Here is a 19146-nt window from a genome sequence, read left to right as displayed (position 1 = left end):
TACATTAATACAAGTTAAATGAGTTTTGAACAGTAAAACAGAGCAGCAGAAGTTTTGTGGTGTAATTCCCATGCTTCTGCATGAAATTTTCAAACTGTGATCCAGGGGCATGCCACAGGCTACATAACAAGTACAGTAAAAACGCCAGTGAGACAGTTTGTCATTCATCCAGCAAATCCTGAAGTCCTGTTTTCTATGTCCTCCATTTTGTGCCATGAAGTCTGGGTGAATTTTGGACAAAATGCTTGAAATAGTTGAAGTTGATAAAAGAAAGAGAGCTATTATCTTGGAAAAAGAAAAATGATTGCACAGGTAATGTAATAAACATTTCAGGACCATTATCATAGGAATTGTTTGTAATTGTGCTTTTAAAACAATATGGCCTGTTTATTCTTTTGAGCAGGTGCCTCTTAATCAGCTAAAAATGGTTTTAAAGAAAAAGAAAGAAATTCAGGTAGATGCATTCATTCTTGATCATCAGCAGCTTGAAAAACTTCAGAGTAAGTATTTTTTTTTTCCTGAACTAATGTGTAATTTCTTTTTCTGTTTGAGTAGCTACTGAAACTGATCAGTTTTTTTTCTTGTTATGTTTTATTTCTGGTGTTTTTGTTTTGTGGGTTTTGGGTGTGTTTGTTGTTTGTTTTTTGTTTTGTGGTTTATTTTGTAATGATAGTGACTTCTTATCTTGGCAGAGTTAAAAGAATTCTTTAGAGCACCGTGTCTTTGGTTTGAAAGCTCTTTGCCTAGTGTTATCATTGGTGTGAAAGTGGCAGAAAGTCCTACTTGTGATCTCAGTTGCAGGCCTTTAATTCAGTGCTACCTGAAGTAGTAGCCTTAATATGTGGGATAACACTGAATTTCAAAGAATCACGGAATGATTGAGGTTGGAAGGGCTTTCTGGAGGTCATCTTGAGTGTATTTTTCCAGTCTTTTTATTTCCTGTGGTTAACTTGGTTTAAAGATACTGTTCAAATGCTCTTTTATTTTGTGTTTTTTTTGTTTGTTTGTTTGATGAGATAAACTTCCAGTGATCTTTACTTTAAAAAAACAAACCCAAACCCGAGTAATACAAGGTTTGAATACTAAAGTTACTATGAGGTGCTCCTTGCCTTCTAGTTAGCGCTGGTGAGGGCACAGCTGGAGCATGGTGTCCAGTTCGGGGCTCCCCCATACAAGAGAGACATGGATGTACTGAAGAGAGTCCAGCAAAGGGCCACTAGGATGATGAAGAGCCTGGAGCATCTGTCTTATGAGGAAGGGCTGAGAGCTGGGGCTGTTCAGCCAGGTGAAGAGAAGGCTCAGGGGGATCGTGTCAATGTGTAAACATATCTGAAGGGAGGGTGTAAAGAAGACAGAGCCAGGCTTTTTTCCGTGTCGAACAGTGATGGGACAGGAGGCAGTGGGCACAAACTGACACACAAGAGGTTCCCTCTGAACATCAGGAAATACTTTTTTTTAATGTGAGGGTGACTGAGCACTGGCACAGGTTTCCCAGGGAAGCTGGGGAGTCTCCATCCTTGGAGGTATTCAGAAGCCGTCTGGCCATGGTCCTGGGCAGCCTGCTCCAGGTGGCCCTACTTGAGCAAGTGAGGTTGGACCAGATGACCTCCAGACATCCCTTCCAACTCATACTGAAGATGAGGCCTACTACTGCGCTGCAGTGAAACTTGTATTTTTTTTCATTTGTTAGAAAAAAAAAAAAATTGGTGTTAAGGTGTTACAAGGTGACTTAAGAAGGGATTGTGCCACCAGTAGGTTTACTGGAACAGGAAAAAACCCTAAGAATTAAGCAGTGATTTCTTACTCTAAATTATGTATCGTTTATACTGCTTATTGTAATTCCTTGCTAAAAAGAGACTCTTCTTCCAAATGCAGGGTTTTCAAAGGCTGAAGAGCAAAACCTGGCATCTCTGCTTCTGCACTGTGCACAGCTGAGCAATGGCATCCAGCAGATCCAGTGTATTAAACAAGTAAGACTTCACTGTTGTTAGTGTGTTTTTTGGTAACTGGGAAATACAATTCTAAAATAAAGTCTGTAATGTTTCAAACATTCCTGGGAACAGGAAAAAAAGCAGTTGTTACTGCTGCACATGCAGTAGGTAGAAATGTAGTTCGAGTACTTAAATTAGCAAGGGCTACAGTTACTGGAAACAATGGAAGGCAAGTGATACTAAATTTCCTGTTTTGTTTGTGTGTATATATATTTCTGGTATCAGAGGTGTTCTTGGAACGTTATTCAACACCTGAAACTCAACAGGATGCGGTAAAGAGAGGACAATTTTGTACCATATACTTGGATGAGAGGGAATTCTGCCTCTGTTAATGATGAGGGTATATCCAGAGTTTTTGTTGTCATGTGTTCTGTTGATACAGATTATGCCATTGGTAAAGAAGGTGGATCAAAACTCCGCATGTGACCCCATGGTTAAAGCTTGTTTGGATATTTTAGGAGAGACATATTTTGCATTGGGTGTGAAGAATCCCTTGAAAAAAGTATTAGCAAGGTAAAAAAATTGAATAGTAAGCCTTCATTATTTTTTTTTTTTAAATGCTGTCCTTACGTAGAAGTCAGTAATTTGTCATTCACTACAAATTGCTGTAGTTTAATTACTGAAGATTTGTGGTACTAATATGTGAATATGTACTGCTTTTCTTTCTTGCTTAGTTAAAAATCTTAATTATAAATAATGCAATATATCATTGGAAAAATAACTTCAAAGTGAAGTATTATTTTGGTCTGCTTCATTACTAGAAAGACAACAGTGTAATTAGCACTTTGAATCTCTAAAATTCAATATTAGAGTAGAAATTTAAAATATTTCTGTTAAAAAAAGAAAATCTCAACTTTGACAATGTAAAAAGAAGGCTGTTCAGAGGAATCATAACTAAACTGTGGTTTCTTATGCCTATTTTTACTGTAATTAAATTTTTCTGTTTCAAAATTACTGTTGTATTTCTTTGGCTAATTTATTAGAACCTTAACATTTTTAAGATGCAATGGTTAGCTCTTTTCATTTCTATGTCTGAAAACATTTGTTCCACTGAGAGATGCAGGGCTTCCATTTTGTATTTGGTTGCATGCCAGAGCTTTACACCCCTTTGACAGGTTTTCTAGCTGCAAAATTAGAACGTGTATGTCTGTTTTAAAACAGAATATGTTTTCATGCAGGAAGCAACATCCGTCTATTATTGGAGTTTTAGCTGACATTGACTTTAGTCAAGTGGATATTTAACACCTTGATGTGAGCTAACTGATCATGCTGTTTCTTACTGTTGCAGTTCACTGAACGGTCTTCCTGAACAGTTTATGACGTTAGCTATACAAAGCTTTGTGTGCTGCCTTAGGGAAGAACTGAAAACCACAGACATATATTTGTACAGAAAAGTGCTGGACAACCTTGCTTCCTGTATGGAGGACTTCAGCGTAGGTACGGTGACGTTGAATGTGTTGTCTTCTGTTTTAAGTTGCTCAACATTGGTTTGCATCTGGGTGCAGGACCTAATAGTAATGTTTACATCTTTATTTCTGTAAAACAGATAGCACTGGCCAGTATTCACTAGTTAAAATATATTTTCTTTCCTCTAGGTAGAGCAAGTATTAAGAACCTGTTTGAAGAAGGTAAAGTTATATTTATAGTAAAATAAGTTTCACTGTAGATTATTGGGGGAAGGGTTGTATGTGAAGAAGTAACATGAGATAGGCATAAAGATCTATCAGATATGATTTCCTCCTGGTTAATTTTTAATAACTAGTACCCCCTCAGATGGTACTTTTTTGTGAAAGACTTCCCCTTCCTTGATTTGTACCTTTAATTTCCAGGGGTCAATCTTGCTTTGTTGAGCAGCCCTAGATATAAATCTGAAAAGGTACCAGTGAGTGATTCTTAAAGGGCTGGGGGAGTTGATGCTACTTTACGTGAAGTATTCTGTGTCCAGTGCCTCATGATGAGGTTGGATGTGGTCACGCTGAGCTGTTAACAGCCAGTCTTGACCATAGCAAGCCCAGGCCTGCTGCGGCAGGAATTTTGTTTGGCAGTAATTTGGCAGAAGTCTGATCTGCTGGTAACATGGGATAACTTGACACATTGTGCCTTCAGGATGCAGATAAAGTTCACAGCTTCCTGTGGATGTTTTATTGCTGCTCTCTCTTTAGCTCTTGGTAATTTCAGCTTTTCATTGAGGAACCAGAACTCTCAATACCTCGCAGGATTAGACCAAGTGGGTTGGAAACTCGTTTTGTACCAGGTTGTCACAAACCAGCTTGAGATTTTGCCTTAGCATGGCATCTTTGGATCTGCACTGTAATTTCAATTTAATTTGTTTATGGAGTGGAAGAAATGCCACTATATGGATAACTGTTCACTGTGTCTGGGTACGATGTGTATGTGTGATTGCTTTACTGGAATTTTTCTGTTCTGTTTCTCTTTTAAATAAATTCATACCATAATTATTTCTACTAGTTCTTCAGTTTCTGCAGAAGTCGCTACTTGACATACAGGAAGAAAACAGGCAAGTGAATTCAATATAAGCTGTGTTTTAATCTGTTTTTAATTCATTCTTGCAAGATAATCTGGTATGGTTTGGAATATCACTTTGATAGCCATACATTGATAAAAGATGGGAATGTCATTTTACAATGATACCTATTTTAAATAAAGAATAGCTGCTGCTGAGTTTCTTTTGTGGCAATATGATGATACAAAATAAGTGAGGAAAGGAAGAAAATTAAAGGCAGTAATATTTAAGGCACTGATACTGTGTTAGAGCTACTACTTTTAAGGGAGGCCTTTGTGTTGTGGTTCTGCTATCTGAATTCTGACCGAACACTGTAATTAATATATACACTTACTAAAATTCAGGTAGAGTAATACTCTTCCACTTTCCACGAGTGATTAATTCTGTACTGATATTCTGTTTAGTCTGTCACAGCAGTCATCATTTATTATCTTGACGTTTTCCAGCATTGCATAAAATGAAGCCTCTTCACTGTGGTCTCTCATGTACTCAGAGGAGAAGGGTGCTTAGTGGAGTGTTTTGTACATGAAAAGTTTACATGTTGTCTGCCTTCACCTTAGAAGAAAGTCAAATCATATAAATATGCTTTGCGCATGGAGGAGCAGCTTGAAAAATGAGAAAGGAGCAGCACTGTGTTCTGTTGGTCTTTTTGGAAAGTTTCTGGAAAAGTTCAGCTCTGCTCAGGCAGAATTGAATGAGTTTGTCACAGGAACCTGCAGAAACTAGTAGAATTTGTCGTAACGTTTGTTAACTTCTTTTTAAAACACTGCCTTTGAGTCTGCTTCTTGTTTTCCTATAGTTACATATCTGGTCAACTCAAACAATAGAATTAATGGTAAAAACTAACTTACCTGAAGTTGGCAGAATGTAGTTTTCTGGGGCTGGTGAAGAATGGTTTTCATTGTTTCTGCAGAAGTCGCTACTTGACATACAGGAAGAAAACAGGCAAGTGAATTCAATATAAGCTGTGTTTTAATCTGTTTTTAATTCATTCTTGCAAGATAATCTGGTATGGTTTGGAATATCCCTTTGATAGCCATACATTGATAAAAGATGGGAATGTCATTTTACAATGATACCTATTTTAAATAAAGAATAGCTGCTGCTGAGTTTCTTTTGTGGCAATATGATTATACAAAATAAGTGAGGAAAGGAAGAAAATTAAAGGCAGTAATATTTAAGGCACTGATACTGTGTTAGAGCTACTACTTTTAAGGGAGGCCTTTGTGTTGTGGTTCTGCTATCTGAATTCTGACCGAACACTGTAATTAATATATACACTTACTAAAATTCAGGTAGAGTAATACTCTTCCACTTTCCACGAGTGATTAATTCTGTACTGATATTCTGTTTAGTCTGTCACAGCAGTCATCATTTATTATCTTGAGGTTTTTTCCAGCATTTCATATGATGCATCTTCACTGTGGTCTCTCCTCATGTACTCAGAGGAGAAGGGTGCTTAGTGGAGTGTTTTGTACATGAAAAGTTTACATGTTGTCTGCCTTCACCTTAGAAGAAAGTCAAATCATATAAATATGCTTTGCGCATGGAGGAGCAGCTTGAAAAATGAGAAAGGAGCAGCACTGTGTTCTGTTGGTCTTTTTGGAAAGTTTCTGGAAAAGTTCAGCTCTGCTCAGGCAGAATTGAATGAGTTTGTCACAGGAACCTGCAGAAACTAGTAGAATTTGTCGTAACGTTTGTTAACTTCTTTTTAAAACACTGCCTTTGAGTCTGCTTCTTGTTTTCCTATAGTTACATATCTGGTCAACTCAAACAATAGAATTAATGGTAAAAACTAACTTACCTGAAGTTGGCAGAATGTAGTTTTCTGGGGCTGGTGAAGAATGGTTTTCATTTCCTTTTTGTGTGTAAGTCTGGTTGTTTGGTTTTTTTTTTTTTCCCCCCCCAGAAAGAATCATGGAAATCGTATTGTTCAGACTCAGTTGATGCACGATTTACTGATAGCCATTAAAGTTTCGATGATGCTTGTACAGAAACTACAAGAAAATATCCAGGGAAGTCTTTGGAAACACCATGAGTCTTTTGTTTGGCAAAGTATGTGTAGTTTACTGAAAAGCTCTGCAAACTTCCTAATGGATGGTAAGATACTAACATTCAAAACCAAATATTTTTATTAAGTCAGTTGTCTGTGTAGTAAACACAACGTGTACCTATAAAAACTTGGTTTAGCTTGAATGGAAATTGAACTGCTGAGGTTATGGGCGAGCTATGATTTGTAGATCATGATTTTGGAGTGTACAGTTTAACTTGTCCTACTACAAGAAACCAAGGTAAATGCTATTACTAATAATTTAGAAACTAACAAATACTTTTGAGACTCACTGAATGTCTGTGTCTACCAAAAACTTATATATCTGTATGAATTATCCTGTCAGAACTATTTATTTGTGCACTATAACTAATTGTGTTCGCTTCTTATACAGGTATTTTTGTATAATAGAATTTAATATGTGTCAATAGGTTCTGCCACAGTCCTTTTCTTACTGGGCAGTTCTATATTTTCTGTCTGTTAAAAGGTATTAATAGTTTCCTATTACAGTAGAGTATAAATTTGTTAATACTTGCTATCCAGGTGGACACTACACGTTTGTGACTATACAACTACAAGTAGTCTAGGAAAATTCAATACCGTCTTTAATTTTGATACGTAGTTCTAGCACACAATGTTTGCTGCATTCTAACATAAAATATCTTTCTCTGCCGTGTAGCAACTCTCCTGCAAACTGTTCAGACTACTTCAGGACTGGCAGTTATTCTGTTTACTAAAGCTATGTATGAGCCAGTTGAAGAATTACCTTCCTTGGTAAGTGTATTTCTTCAGTAAAGACTGAAATGTCATAGTGTTGTTACGCAGTGCTACCAGTGTTCAGAGGCTTTGCTGATAAGGATAGCGGGACCTGCCAACCTCTGTATCAGTCTTCTGCTCGAGTACAAATCCTTTATTCTCTCCTCGCTGTATGAAATAAGATGACTAGGTTTTTGAATTTGAGAAAAACTATGTACAGGCAATCTCTTCAGATCTTCCAAGATTTGCAGTTATGCACAGAACAGCTTTCCTCCTGTGCTGAGATACTGTAATGGGTGTTGTTTTGCTATTACAGGTCAGTGACTTGCTGCTTGGGTCAATGAAACACGCAAGCGTGCCAGCGTGGTTTGTGAGTAACTGTGGGACTCTGTGCACGGAAGAACTCCCTGACTCGGTCCTTCTCTTTCTTTGCCATGGAGCACTGGCTATGCTGGAATGGAAGAATGGCAGCATGGGTGAAAATGGAGAGAAACTATTACTAGATATCGTATCAGTCTTGTTGTCTTTGAGTTCAGAGTAAGCCTGTGTTTTGATTTGTATTGTTTCATGTCTGGGAGGAGGAGGGGGTTGATCTTTTTACTTGTATTTTTGCATCGCTCATATGGTCCTGGTGGAATCTCTCTTTGATGTTTTCAGTGTAATGATACTAGTTTCTGCCACAGATCGTGTCACCTTTTTTAATGTATTCAGAATAACTCTAAGTTTGAAAAATATAATGTCTTGATATTGCATAGATAGTTCTAAGTTACAATTTTCTCTTGCATGCGAAAATGAAATTTTGTTTTTCCAACACAAGTGGGATTAGTTTACCAACTACCTGATGTTAAGGTATGGCAGAATCAGTTGCTATGCAGACAGATAAACTTTATTTTCAGGACATCACCTCCTATGCTATTAAAAGTACAGAAGAAAACAAAGTGTGCCAATGAGTGGAATACTTGAAGTAAGATGAGTTTTAAATTTTTTTTTCTGCTTGCAAGCATTGACTGCTTGCATCTAATGGACTACCAGCACTATTGGATAGGAGATTAAAATATGTATTCAGTTCAAGCTTTGCTCCTGCCTTGGAGGTCAGTTTTGTGATTTTGTTCTTGCACATATGGTACTCAGTTTTTATGGGTTTATATGGCAATGAAAAGTCTTCCTTATATTTTCAAGAAGCATGCAATAACATAATGCTGCTCAAATATTAGCGTGTGGATATTAATTTTTATTTTTTGTTTTTCAGATAGCAAGTGTAGTGGCTTGTCAGGTTTCTTTTCCCTATATTTAGGGGTTGTAGCTGTGACCAGATAACAGCATGTCAGGTGACTGAGCATACACTTTGCAACATACAATTCATCACCTCCTTTTTGTGTTAGTTCCTTTTCTTTGATGAATGGTTAGTGCTTCCTTACCTGTTTTAGTGTGAGGTAAACTAATGTGATGAATAATTATTTTAAAATAAAGTTGTTTTTTTTTTTAAATTCACAAATGCAAATAATAAACTCTTTTTGCTTATTCTTTTTAAAAGGTTAAAAGAATCCAGTACAGCAACGTCTTTGTCTAGAATCCTTGCTATTTGGACTAGTTCAGCACTAGCTGCCCTCGTTTCAGGCTCCCCAAATCTAAAAATCAAACTTAATGGGAACTCGGACATAATTGGGAAGCTACTGGAATACATTTATACACACTGGGAACACCCTCTGGATGCTGTTAGACACCAAACCAAATTGATATTCAAGAATCTTCTTCAGATACACCGAACCACAATTACTGGATCCAATGAAAAATCAGACCCATTCTTTGCAAGGCTGACAAAGCGTTTACTAAGCTTGGAATGGCACGTGAAAGGGAAATACGCTTCTCTTGGCTGTCTTGTGGAGTGTGTGGGCACTGAAAATATACTACAGTTGGACAGAACAATTCCAGCACAAATCTTGGATGTGATGAATGATCAGTCTCTTGCACCCTATGCTAGTGATCTTTTGGAAACCATGTTTACAAATCACAAAGCCCATTTTACTTCAAGTTTTCAAGAAAGCATCTGGATTGACCAGTGGCATGACATCTGGGTTTCTCCTCTTCTTGTGATACTGTGTGAAGGGAACCATGACCAAGCTACTTATATAATAGATTACTATTTACCCAAATTGCTCAGATACAGCCCTGACAGTCTCAGCTACATGGTTAGAATTCTTCAGGCTTCTGCAGATGCTAACCTTGGTAAGAAAATAAATACCGTATTTGTAATTATGATTGTTTTTTTAAAAACAATCTAAAAAATATGATTGCTGATCTATTAATTTTGTTAGAATTTGGGAAAAAATTCCAAGTGGTTATTACTGCTGTTAGTATTTCAAGGTGGAATTCACAATAAGTGTGTCTTCATGCCATGAGCAAAATAATTAGTATTCTAACTGCCTTATTGTTCTGTTTGTGTGCCAAGCTTTGTTACCTATTAGTATTTTTTGCTGCTATTTTTCCTGTTCTGCTATTATTTCTTACACAGGCTTGTCCAATAACAGGGCTTTAGAGATTGGTTTTTGTTGCAATATGTGCATACAAGACTTATGATTTTCTTGTAGTTTTTGACATAATTGAGTGTAATTCTAAAATAATGGCTTGTGAGACATCACAAGGTCCTTTTTCCATATGACATGTTGAAGAAGAAGCTTTTTGGGAACCAGGGAATTTGGAACTAGTTGAATCTATGACAGAGTGTCTTTTGGGGTTTACAAGGTAGAAAATAAAAGAGGGGGCTAGGGGTCATATGTTGGAAGTATAGGGAGCTTCTGACAAGCATTGCAATTAGTACATTGTTTTATTGTGTTAATCAAACTATAATTATTACTGTTTTTCACTTTCTTTAGGCTCCTGCAGTACTAGAGGAGCGCTTGGAGCACTGATGGCATGCCTGAGAACAGCCAGGGCTCATGGACACCTGGAACTTTCAAATATCATGAGCAATGGTCTTGTATCCACTGAATGTATAAAACAGGGTCTAGTTCATCAGCACAATCAGGTAGAGGGACAACATTTTTTTTTGTTTTTTAAATTAGAATAATTGCTTTGATCCTAAATACTGTGCTGTCACTGTTTTAAAACAAAGGTATCATCATAGGTATCTGTAACTCTTTTGTGGTTAACGTCTAAATATCTTTCAGGTTTGCATTGATGCTTTAGGTTTGCTTTGTGAAACCCATCGTAGCACGGAAATTGTGTCTATGGAAGAAATGGAATTAATCCAATTTTTTATGATGTACAACTTGAACAGCCAGTCTCCGTCAGTAAGGCAACAGATATGTTCTTTACTGAGAAAGGTAATTTAAAACTCTATACAATGTCTAATGTGCTTATTATGTTAGTTATATAGCACTTAAAAATAATTCTGACTATGTTATGAAGTTGCTCATGTGAAAGAGCAGAAGCTCTTAAGATCAGGAGTATGTTGTATGTATTATGCAACTGTGAACGATGGCAAGTCATCACAGGCAAGGATGGCTTAAACAAAATACTAAGCGATAGGCACAGTAACTTGCTCATGGATGGTAGTGAGTGTTACTTAACCTGTCAGCGTATGCATGCTTTTACTAATAGCAAAGCAATGTGCCGTGGAGTAAGCAATCAACCTTGTGGTGCCTTTGTTGTGGACTAAGAGTGTGCTTACGTAGACTTAGCAGACCTCAGGCAAATTTACAGTCGCTTGATCAGCCTCAGCAACCTGACTTGGAAGATGAAGTAGAGGAATATTAAGGGAACAGCTTGACATGTGGCTGTGCTGTTACAGGCTGTGGGGATTGAGTGTGTCAACATTGTGGAAGTTGCCAAGGTCATGTATGGGAGATCATGGTAGAAGAATATGCTTAAAATGAGGAGACTGTATGTATAAAGAATGTTTTGGAAGATGTTAATGGCAAAAGAAAGCAGTGTGGAAGGAGAAAATAATTAATTTGAGATGGGGAAAAATGAGGGAATAGGTTTGGCAGAAACAAAAGAGCACAAGTCATCTCTTTCCATTCTTGCCTGGAGCAGACTGAAGAATACAAGATGGAAAAATTGTGTTAGAGGGAGTGTAATAAGAAAGGAAATAATACTAGTGGGTAATAAAAGAGCTGGGGGAAGCACTCCTGAGGTGAGTCAAACTCTGTAAGAGACACTGAAGCTATAAAAATTACATGCATTAGTTGAGCTTTTTTCATAGAGGATCATATGTTCTGCAGAAAATGGGGAGGTGGGAGGAGAATACTAGGCATGAATTTAAGGAGGAAGATGGAAGGTGTTGGAGGTGCAGAGGGAGGGGAAAAGATTGGTCACAAGAGAAACGGGCAGCAAAAAACTTGGTTTTGGGGTGGAGAGAGAAGGATCTGTTCTATGTTATACTGTATGCAAACTTTTTGAAAATTACAAGCAATACGATCTGGAAATAAAGCTGAAAATCCCCCTTTCCCTTGTTTATCTGTCAATGGTTCTTGCCTTACCTATGTTTTGCTTTTGTTTTAAAAGTTATTTTGTAGGATACAAGAAAGTTCCCAGGTGCTTTATAAATTGGAGCAAAATAAAACCAAGCAAGAGTTACTTGGAAACTCATCTAAAAGGCATCCTTTGGGGATTTTGCAGCAATACAAAGTAAGTTAGACTACTAGAGATACGGATGGTAAGAGGTGGGATAGCATTTCTGAAAGATAGTTAATTGTTCTTGAGAACACCTCTGGGTAAGTTAGGCTGTGTCTGTCTTAGGAAATAGTGCAGTGCAGAAGGAAGAAACCGGTAAAGCAAAAGAGTGCCGAGGACCGTGTCCACTCTGTATGCACCTGTGCAAGTTAATTTTGACTAAATGTACTGTTGTCTGACGAGCTGAGTGCCCATTAGTATTTGGAGGGTATCTTTAAGCTTAATTTTGTCCAAAAGCAATCCAGGTTATTTTCTGAGGGATTGCTCCATGATATGAACTGAAACAGCAGGAAGTGGGGAAGGAATGGAGTTGTACCCCCAGTCCAAACTAAAATTTTCTGGTAAATGTCAGCTGCTGGCAGTTCAGTAGCAAGTTTTAAATGATGTGCCTTACTTGGGCTTGAAATAGAGATCCCTTGAGCCTCAGCCTTTTTCTAGCTCTCCAGAATGATCAGTGAATGAATGACAGAGCTTCAGCGTGAAGACTTCCATGTGAAGACTTCTTTTGTATTTGTCCTTTTTCCTATTTGAAGGCTCACGTAATCGGTTTCTTTGTGTTAAACTGTTTCTTGTCTTGAGTTCTGCTTTTCTTGTTCAACTGCTTTTCAAGGTTTTGATACGATGGCCATCTTTTTCTGGGAGTGGGGAAGGGAAACTTGTTTGTTTTTGTGTTGTTTGTTTTTTTTTTTTTTTTTTTAAATTGTCCAGCCTTCACTGTTACTCTAGAAAACAAGAAGTTTGTCAGTACTACAAAGATAGGCCTCCCATTCCTCCAAAATTAACTGTAAGGTCATAATTTTTTTGGGTAACATATAAAGCAGAATGTCCCGAATTCAATTACTTAGACTTCTGTTTGTAGGGTAGCAAGCAACCTGTCTTAAAAACTCTTCTGTGATTTTTCAGGATTTCATGTCATCTGTATGTGACAGACTTTTCGAGGCACTGTTTCCTGGTTCATCACACCCAACCAGATTTTCTGCACTAAGTATTTTAGGATCAATAGCAGAAATATTTTCTGTTCCAAAAGGTGAGAAGTCTAATTTATAGGCTGTAGGAATGGGAGGTATTGAAGAAGATTTTTATGCCAGCTAGTTAATTTCTGTCAAAATAAAACGGTATTCTTAGTCCTTAATTTCTGTGGCATTTTCTGTGTTGCTTTCATTTTACCCGAAGGAAGGATAGTAAGTTTTATTGGAAAATGGAATGTTGAAGTAAATACAAATATTTATGGCCTGTGGAATATCTGCCATAAATTGGGATTTTCTTGCATAGCCTGTTTTTTAGCAAGGTTTTTCAATTAATTTTTGCCATTATGAAGAAAACTTTTGGACAAGATTCAATAAGTTTGATAACTTTACCCCTCTTTCTGTTCTAACATCTTGATAATATGTAATTTAAAATGTTGAGGCCATAAAAACCCTTGACTGAGAAGGCTTGCATATCATTATGATATTACTACACTAAGTGAGGAACACTTAACTGGACAATTTATGATGTTGTGCTGCTGTTATTTTAAATTTTCTTCACAATGTTATGACAACCCCAATTCAAGAAGTATTAGTTAGAGCCTTGGGGTATTGATGGTCTTGCTAAATCTTGTGTCTGGATCATATGGCCAACATAAAAATATGTTTTCAGTCTTAAGTTGTAATTACTATTTATTTATTCTTTTAAAAGAAATGAGACACGTAGGATAAAAGCTCGTTTTGAGAGGGAGGAAAAAATGCCTTCTTGGTAGATCTTCTTTTCTCAAAACTCCTGATAAATCATGAACACATAAATTTTATTATTATTACAAGTTTGTGGTATGTTGTTGCTGCTGCTTTTTTTTTTTGTTTACTAGAAAGTTGTATTGGGAGTTAGTTATAGCAGCTTTAGGATTTCAGAAGCCTTAGGATTTCAGATCTCCTTTTGTAAAGGAGATTTAGCTGCTGTTGTGTTCTGTGCTGGAATGTGGTGCACTTGTTTACATCTTAAAATTTCTGGCTGCTTTACAGCATTAGATCAGTCGCCAGAAACCGTGACTCCTTTAAATTAAAAGCAAAAAATTGTAATGGCTTCCATTTTAGGGCATTATTCTTATGACAAAAAAAACCCCAAACAAACTGAAAAAACCCAAAACACACTGAAGTTAAACCTTTTTTGAGAGGAATTATTTTCTAATATTACATACTTCAAGGAAAAGAATTTTTAAGAAAGCTAAAATAAAGGTTACTTTCAATGCTGAATTTAATGTGAATAAACGGGATTCTGGTTTTGGTGATAAGTTACTTTCTGTATTACTGAGAGTCATTTTTTGGATATGGTAACCTTTTTTTTCGGCAGTAAACATGACATTTTAAGACCTATTAAGAGAAGTAAGTAATATTAAAATACTGCTTTACCTGAAATTTCATTTCAATGCTTCTGTTAGTATAGCTAAGCAAAATGTGAATGCAGTGCTTATTCTGGAAAGAATTACATCAAAACTATATGAGACACTGATTTCTTTGAACAGGCCAGGCACAAGTTTTTCAGTTGGATCAGGAGATTGATTCTACTCGTGTCCGAACTTTGATCCAGTGTTTTGCCAGTACTTTTGAAGAAGTAAAAGTTCTAGCATTTGAGCTTTTGATGAAACTACATGATGTTGCGTTTAATTTACAGGTATGTAACTAAAAATAGTTGAAAGATAGTAATTTCATGGAAGATGAATGTTCTGTATTAAACCAGGTACTTGGATTAGGTACAAAGCATAATTGCTGAAAATTAGAAGTCGGTCCATGTTGACTGTGGTAGTGTGCATCCCTAGCATCTTCTGTATATTTTTACACAGCTTCTGCCCTTACCGAAGGAGGCTTGTTTCACTAATGGATGAAGGAGTTTGGGAAGTTCATTGAGTATGGCTATGAACTATCAAAGAAATAGTTAATGCAAGCTCCTTGCTTAGCTGTGACTTCCCTTTGTAAATGATTGAGACATTTTGACTTGGCTACTCTTTTATTTTAAGAAATTCAGCTCTTTGTTTCTTTTCCTTTCTGATTAGTCTCAGATTTCATTTTCTGATTGTCTCTTTTATTTCTTCCCAAATTTTACCCTTTGACTTGATACTGATTTTTCTATTTATTACTTCATAAAAAGTTACTTTTAAATTCAAAAGTACTGGTGAACAAATACTGCTTCCTAATAAACCATGCTTCTCCGTGATGTCTGTTAGCAGAAGAACCACAGTATTTTGAAAACAAAAACATCCTCCTGTGAAGTGCAATGTGTTTGAATAATGCTTTGTAAATTACTGTCTCCATCCTCAATGTGCATGTAATTGTATTTTTGCTAAATACATACACGTGTGCTTTCAGTGTAAGATGATCAGTGTACAGAATAAGTGTTTCTTAAGAAATACGTACCAGCTAAATTACTGAAAAGCAGGTTCTTAGATTTCGGGGTGCTAAGCAGCTTAATTAAATCAATATGGGAGCTTAATACAATAAGCAGTATTTTGTTTTTTTCAGGATTCTGAAAATCTAGATCTCCTATTCCAAGCAGCGATGGATCTTAGCACAAGTACCAAGCCGTACGATTGTGTCACTGCTTCGTATTTGTTGAATTTTTTGGTACATCATAAAGGACTAGAGCATATTTGTTTAGGAAAATATGTTGAGCGTAAACCCTGGATGGATGAAAACACATCAGTAAGCACAGTGGAGAAGAACACTTTAGCAGGTAAGCTTTTAGGGAAATTCCATGGGCCCCCCCCTTTTATATCTGTTTGCCCCCCCCCCTTTTTTTATATCTGTTTGAAATCTTACTGCTTTTCCTTAAGGCTTTTGGTAGGAGGCATAATGAGTAAGAGATGCGTATTTCTAATAGGATTTTAAGTATATTTTGTTTTGCTGTTAAGAACCCAGGTGCCTTAGTAAGATCTTAATCTAGTCCTGTTCATGTTGAGGCTATTGCGTGTTCTCAGAAGATGGCCTCTGTCAGAGGGAAAGTGACACTGAGGCCCTGGTAGCTAGCCTGATGAAGCTGTGCACGTGAAGTGCAGGAAGGGAACCTCTGCTTCCTTTAAGAGCTTGCTCACGCAGAGCCAAGGCAGCTGCGGTTGGTCTGGGTCATATTCCAGTACTTGATATTTGCGGTGCTGCCCCTTGGAGCTCTGTTCACTTGGAACCGTTTTTCAGAATGGTTTGCTGTCCTGCATATACGTTGCTATAGTAATTAGGCTTTGTTCACATGTGAGGTATTTTTCTTTGGTTTAGTGTCTCTGGATGCAATGCTGCTGGCTCTAGACCTGGCAGATTTGGCAGATTTGTTAAACAGTCTTCCTCCACCTTTTGTAATTTCCAATAAAACTAAAATCTTTAAATTCATTATTTGTAATAAAGCATTGGATGCAATTTGTAGTAAACTCACTATTGTATACTTTTTTGTGCCGTTATTGGCTTCTCTATGGATGCCTATTAATACTTTCTTCATATGCAGTGAAATTATGATTTTTGAGGCATGGTTGTGGTTGCCATAAATTAAGCAAATGCATGGGTAACCTTATGTCTCATTGTTAGAGTATCTCCTGTTGTTAGTTATCTGTAGTTCATTATTAGGCTCAGTAATTCATTCTGATTCTGACATTGAGATGCTGCATGGTATAAAAGTAAGTAAAATAGACATGTGTATCCTGGACAACTGTGCAGCTTCTTTAGTGGCTAATTTAAGATTCAAATATTTACCGTAAGCTTCTGATCTTTAATATTCTGCTAAACTGTTTGTATTAACCTGGGTCTAAGCGTGAAGTCTGACTTTCAGTATGTGGTAGGTTATTTCACTTGACTTCATCATGAGCTGTGGCATTGTCTAAATTGCCTTTAACAAATATTGCTGGAGTTTAGGTAACTGAAACCCGACGATAACTCTTTAAACAACGAAAGAGTGAAAAGTGTAAACAAGGGAATTGCTGTGCATTTTCCATTGAATTGTTGTAAACAGGCTTTATTCCTATTTCTTTAAAGTAGATTTGTTTCTTAGAAAATATAATATATGTATGTATAATGCAAATCTGTACTTTTACAATTTTAGTTATCAAGCTTTTGTTGGTGAATGTTGAAGAAGAAATATTTCACGCTAGGAAGTCTCTGCTTCAAGCAGCAGCATCATTCCCAATCTATGGGAGAGTGCGTTGTATAACTGGGGCTTTGCAGCAATTACCTTTTAAGTAAGTAAAACATACGGCTAAATAGTAAGTTGTAACTCCATATTTAGGCACAGTGGAAGAGCTGCTCAGGAGAACATAAAAGCATATGGTGTTATTTGTAATGAAATCCAGTACCTGTGGCTTTTAGAACTCTTACTGCCTGCAGCACTGTTTAGCTAGCTGTTGGATATTTCCTTTGTATGTGTTAAACTCAGGACTTTTCAAGCTGTACCCTATTTATAGTTTTCATAAATACTGTTGCAGAAGTGTTTGTAATTTTAGCTCTTTCTTTCAAATACAAAATTACTTTTAATCCATGTCGTGTTCTTTTTTTTTGTTTGTTTTGTTTTTGTTTTGTTTTTTAAGTAACTTGACATTGGTAGCTGAATGGAAGGAAACGGTGGCCAGCCTCATTCTGATGTCATACAACCTCTCTGCTGTAGTATCACCAGTAGTGCAGAGCTCATCACCAGAGGGTCTTATTCCAATGGATAGTGATTCAGGTAAACAAACAAAACCCCAAAAGAATTCTAGTAAAATCTGGAGCTCCTGAAGTTGTGTTTGTCTTACAGTGATTCAGAACTAGAGCTAGCACCCCTCCCTTTCAATTTCTCATTTTATGTCATAATCTTAAGCCACTCTCTTAACTTCTGATAGAGGTTGTCTTGACTTCTACACTAAAAAAAAAATTTAAAAATAAAAAAAATTGCACACTGTGTTGTTGCATCCATTTCAAAACAGATGACTGTAAAGTCCAGTTTTCTTTCTTCCTTAATCCTCATAATCACCATAGTTTTATATTTGTTTTTTACTGCTAACAGCTTTCTTCTGTACTTACATACCCAAAATGAATTACATTTGTATAAAGAACTGGAAGTAAACCCCAAAACTATCTCAAATATTCCTCGTTTAATGTGTAGAAAGTGCAGGTCGTCTGCAGATGATTCTGCATGAGATACAACCGCAGGACACGAATGATTATTTTCTGCAAGCAAAAATTTTGAAAGAACACTGCAAAGCAGAGTCTGAAAAACTGGCTGACCACAGGCCAGTGGAAAATATTTGCACAGAAATGAGAGGTAAATCCAATGCTGTATTAGTAATTAAATCAAGATATTCTTCACAGGGCAGGCATTTTACGTGGGTGATCAAAATTGGAAGTTCTTTGCTCCGTATAGTATTTCACTTCTTCAGTAAATCTGTCAGAAGCTAGTTATTCATGGGCATGGTTTTAAAGACTAATTCACTGTGTTTCTGGAAGATTGTGGTTAATCTCTCTTAGAGCACAAGTGAAAATGAGGTTTTGATATTGGCCTGGACTCTATTGCCTTAATTGCACTGGCCAGGTAATCTTTAACACCTTTTCTGTCAAGCACCACTTTTAATGTGTTTCTTGTTGAAAGGTGTTAGTGTGATTTCCCTCTCCAGTGTACACAGGACTAGTGGGAATATATGCATGCAATAAAACTTGTTGCATGAAATTACATAAGCACAAGCTTCTGTTTGAAAGATTCCAGTAGTAAAATGTTAGATAGGATTTGTCTAATGAACAGCAGCTATGAAATTCAGCCTTACAGTGATAAAGGAATTGTAAACGTTGGTGTATTTAGTGTATGCTGGCATAAATTTATAGAATATCTGCAGGTTTAAGTTTAATAGTTTATGCAAGCTTTTTAAGTCTCAAATATTTGACCTTTCTTTCCTTAGATGTTTTTTTCCTGTGTTTAAAATAGTTTTGATTGGGCGTATGTTTTGTGTCAGGAAGTCTGTAAATATGTTAAAGTGGCCACCAGATGGGGCCGTTGCCTTAGAAACGGGATGCCTTTGCCAGGCCTCCTCCGATGGGGGCACCTGGGTTAAAAACCAAGTAACATACAATGAGTGATGGATTGATGATTGACGTGGAGTTTGCTGCAGCCTGGCTCCAATGTTGTAGGTGTTTGTATAGTTCAGCGTGCAGGTGAATACAAACTGTGACCAAAAG

General features: G+C 36.8%; 1 protein-coding gene across 1 annotated transcript in view; it reads left to right on the top strand.

Moving 5' to 3' along the window:
- Nucleotides 1-424: 424 nt before the first annotated feature.
- The window catches only part of THADA (thyroid adenoma associated), a 168840-nt gene continuing 150118 nt past the window's right edge, over nt 425-19146 (top strand). The window contains exons 1-19 of the mRNA XM_009325321.1: nt 425-500; nt 1876-1970; nt 2374-2504; nt 3280-3428; nt 3587-3619; nt 4461-4513; nt 6429-6615; nt 7245-7339; nt 7638-7858; nt 8856-9547; nt 10195-10346; nt 10489-10644; nt 11828-11950; nt 12899-13022; nt 14493-14641; nt 15487-15697; nt 17048-17183; nt 17529-17665; nt 18083-18241. Of these exons, the coding sequence (XP_009323596.1) occupies nt 425-500; nt 1876-1970; nt 2374-2504; nt 3280-3428; nt 3587-3619; nt 4461-4513; nt 6429-6615; nt 7245-7339; nt 7638-7858; nt 8856-9547; nt 10195-10346; nt 10489-10644; nt 11828-11950; nt 12899-13022; nt 14493-14641; nt 15487-15697; nt 17048-17183; nt 17529-17665; nt 18083-18241 (3079 nt within the window). The remainder of the gene's footprint in view (nt 501-1875; nt 1971-2373; nt 2505-3279; nt 3429-3586; nt 3620-4460; nt 4514-6428; nt 6616-7244; nt 7340-7637; nt 7859-8855; nt 9548-10194; nt 10347-10488; nt 10645-11827; nt 11951-12898; nt 13023-14492; nt 14642-15486; nt 15698-17047; nt 17184-17528; nt 17666-18082; nt 18242-19146) is intronic.

The sequence above is a fragment of the Pygoscelis adeliae genome, unplaced genomic scaffold (genome assembly GCF_000699105.1).
Source record: "Pygoscelis adeliae isolate BGI_AS28 unplaced genomic scaffold, ASM69910v1 Scaffold96, whole genome shotgun sequence".
Lineage (NCBI taxonomy): Eukaryota > Metazoa > Chordata > Aves > Sphenisciformes > Spheniscidae > Pygoscelis > Pygoscelis adeliae.
This window is presented reverse-complemented; position numbering and strand designations above follow the sequence as displayed.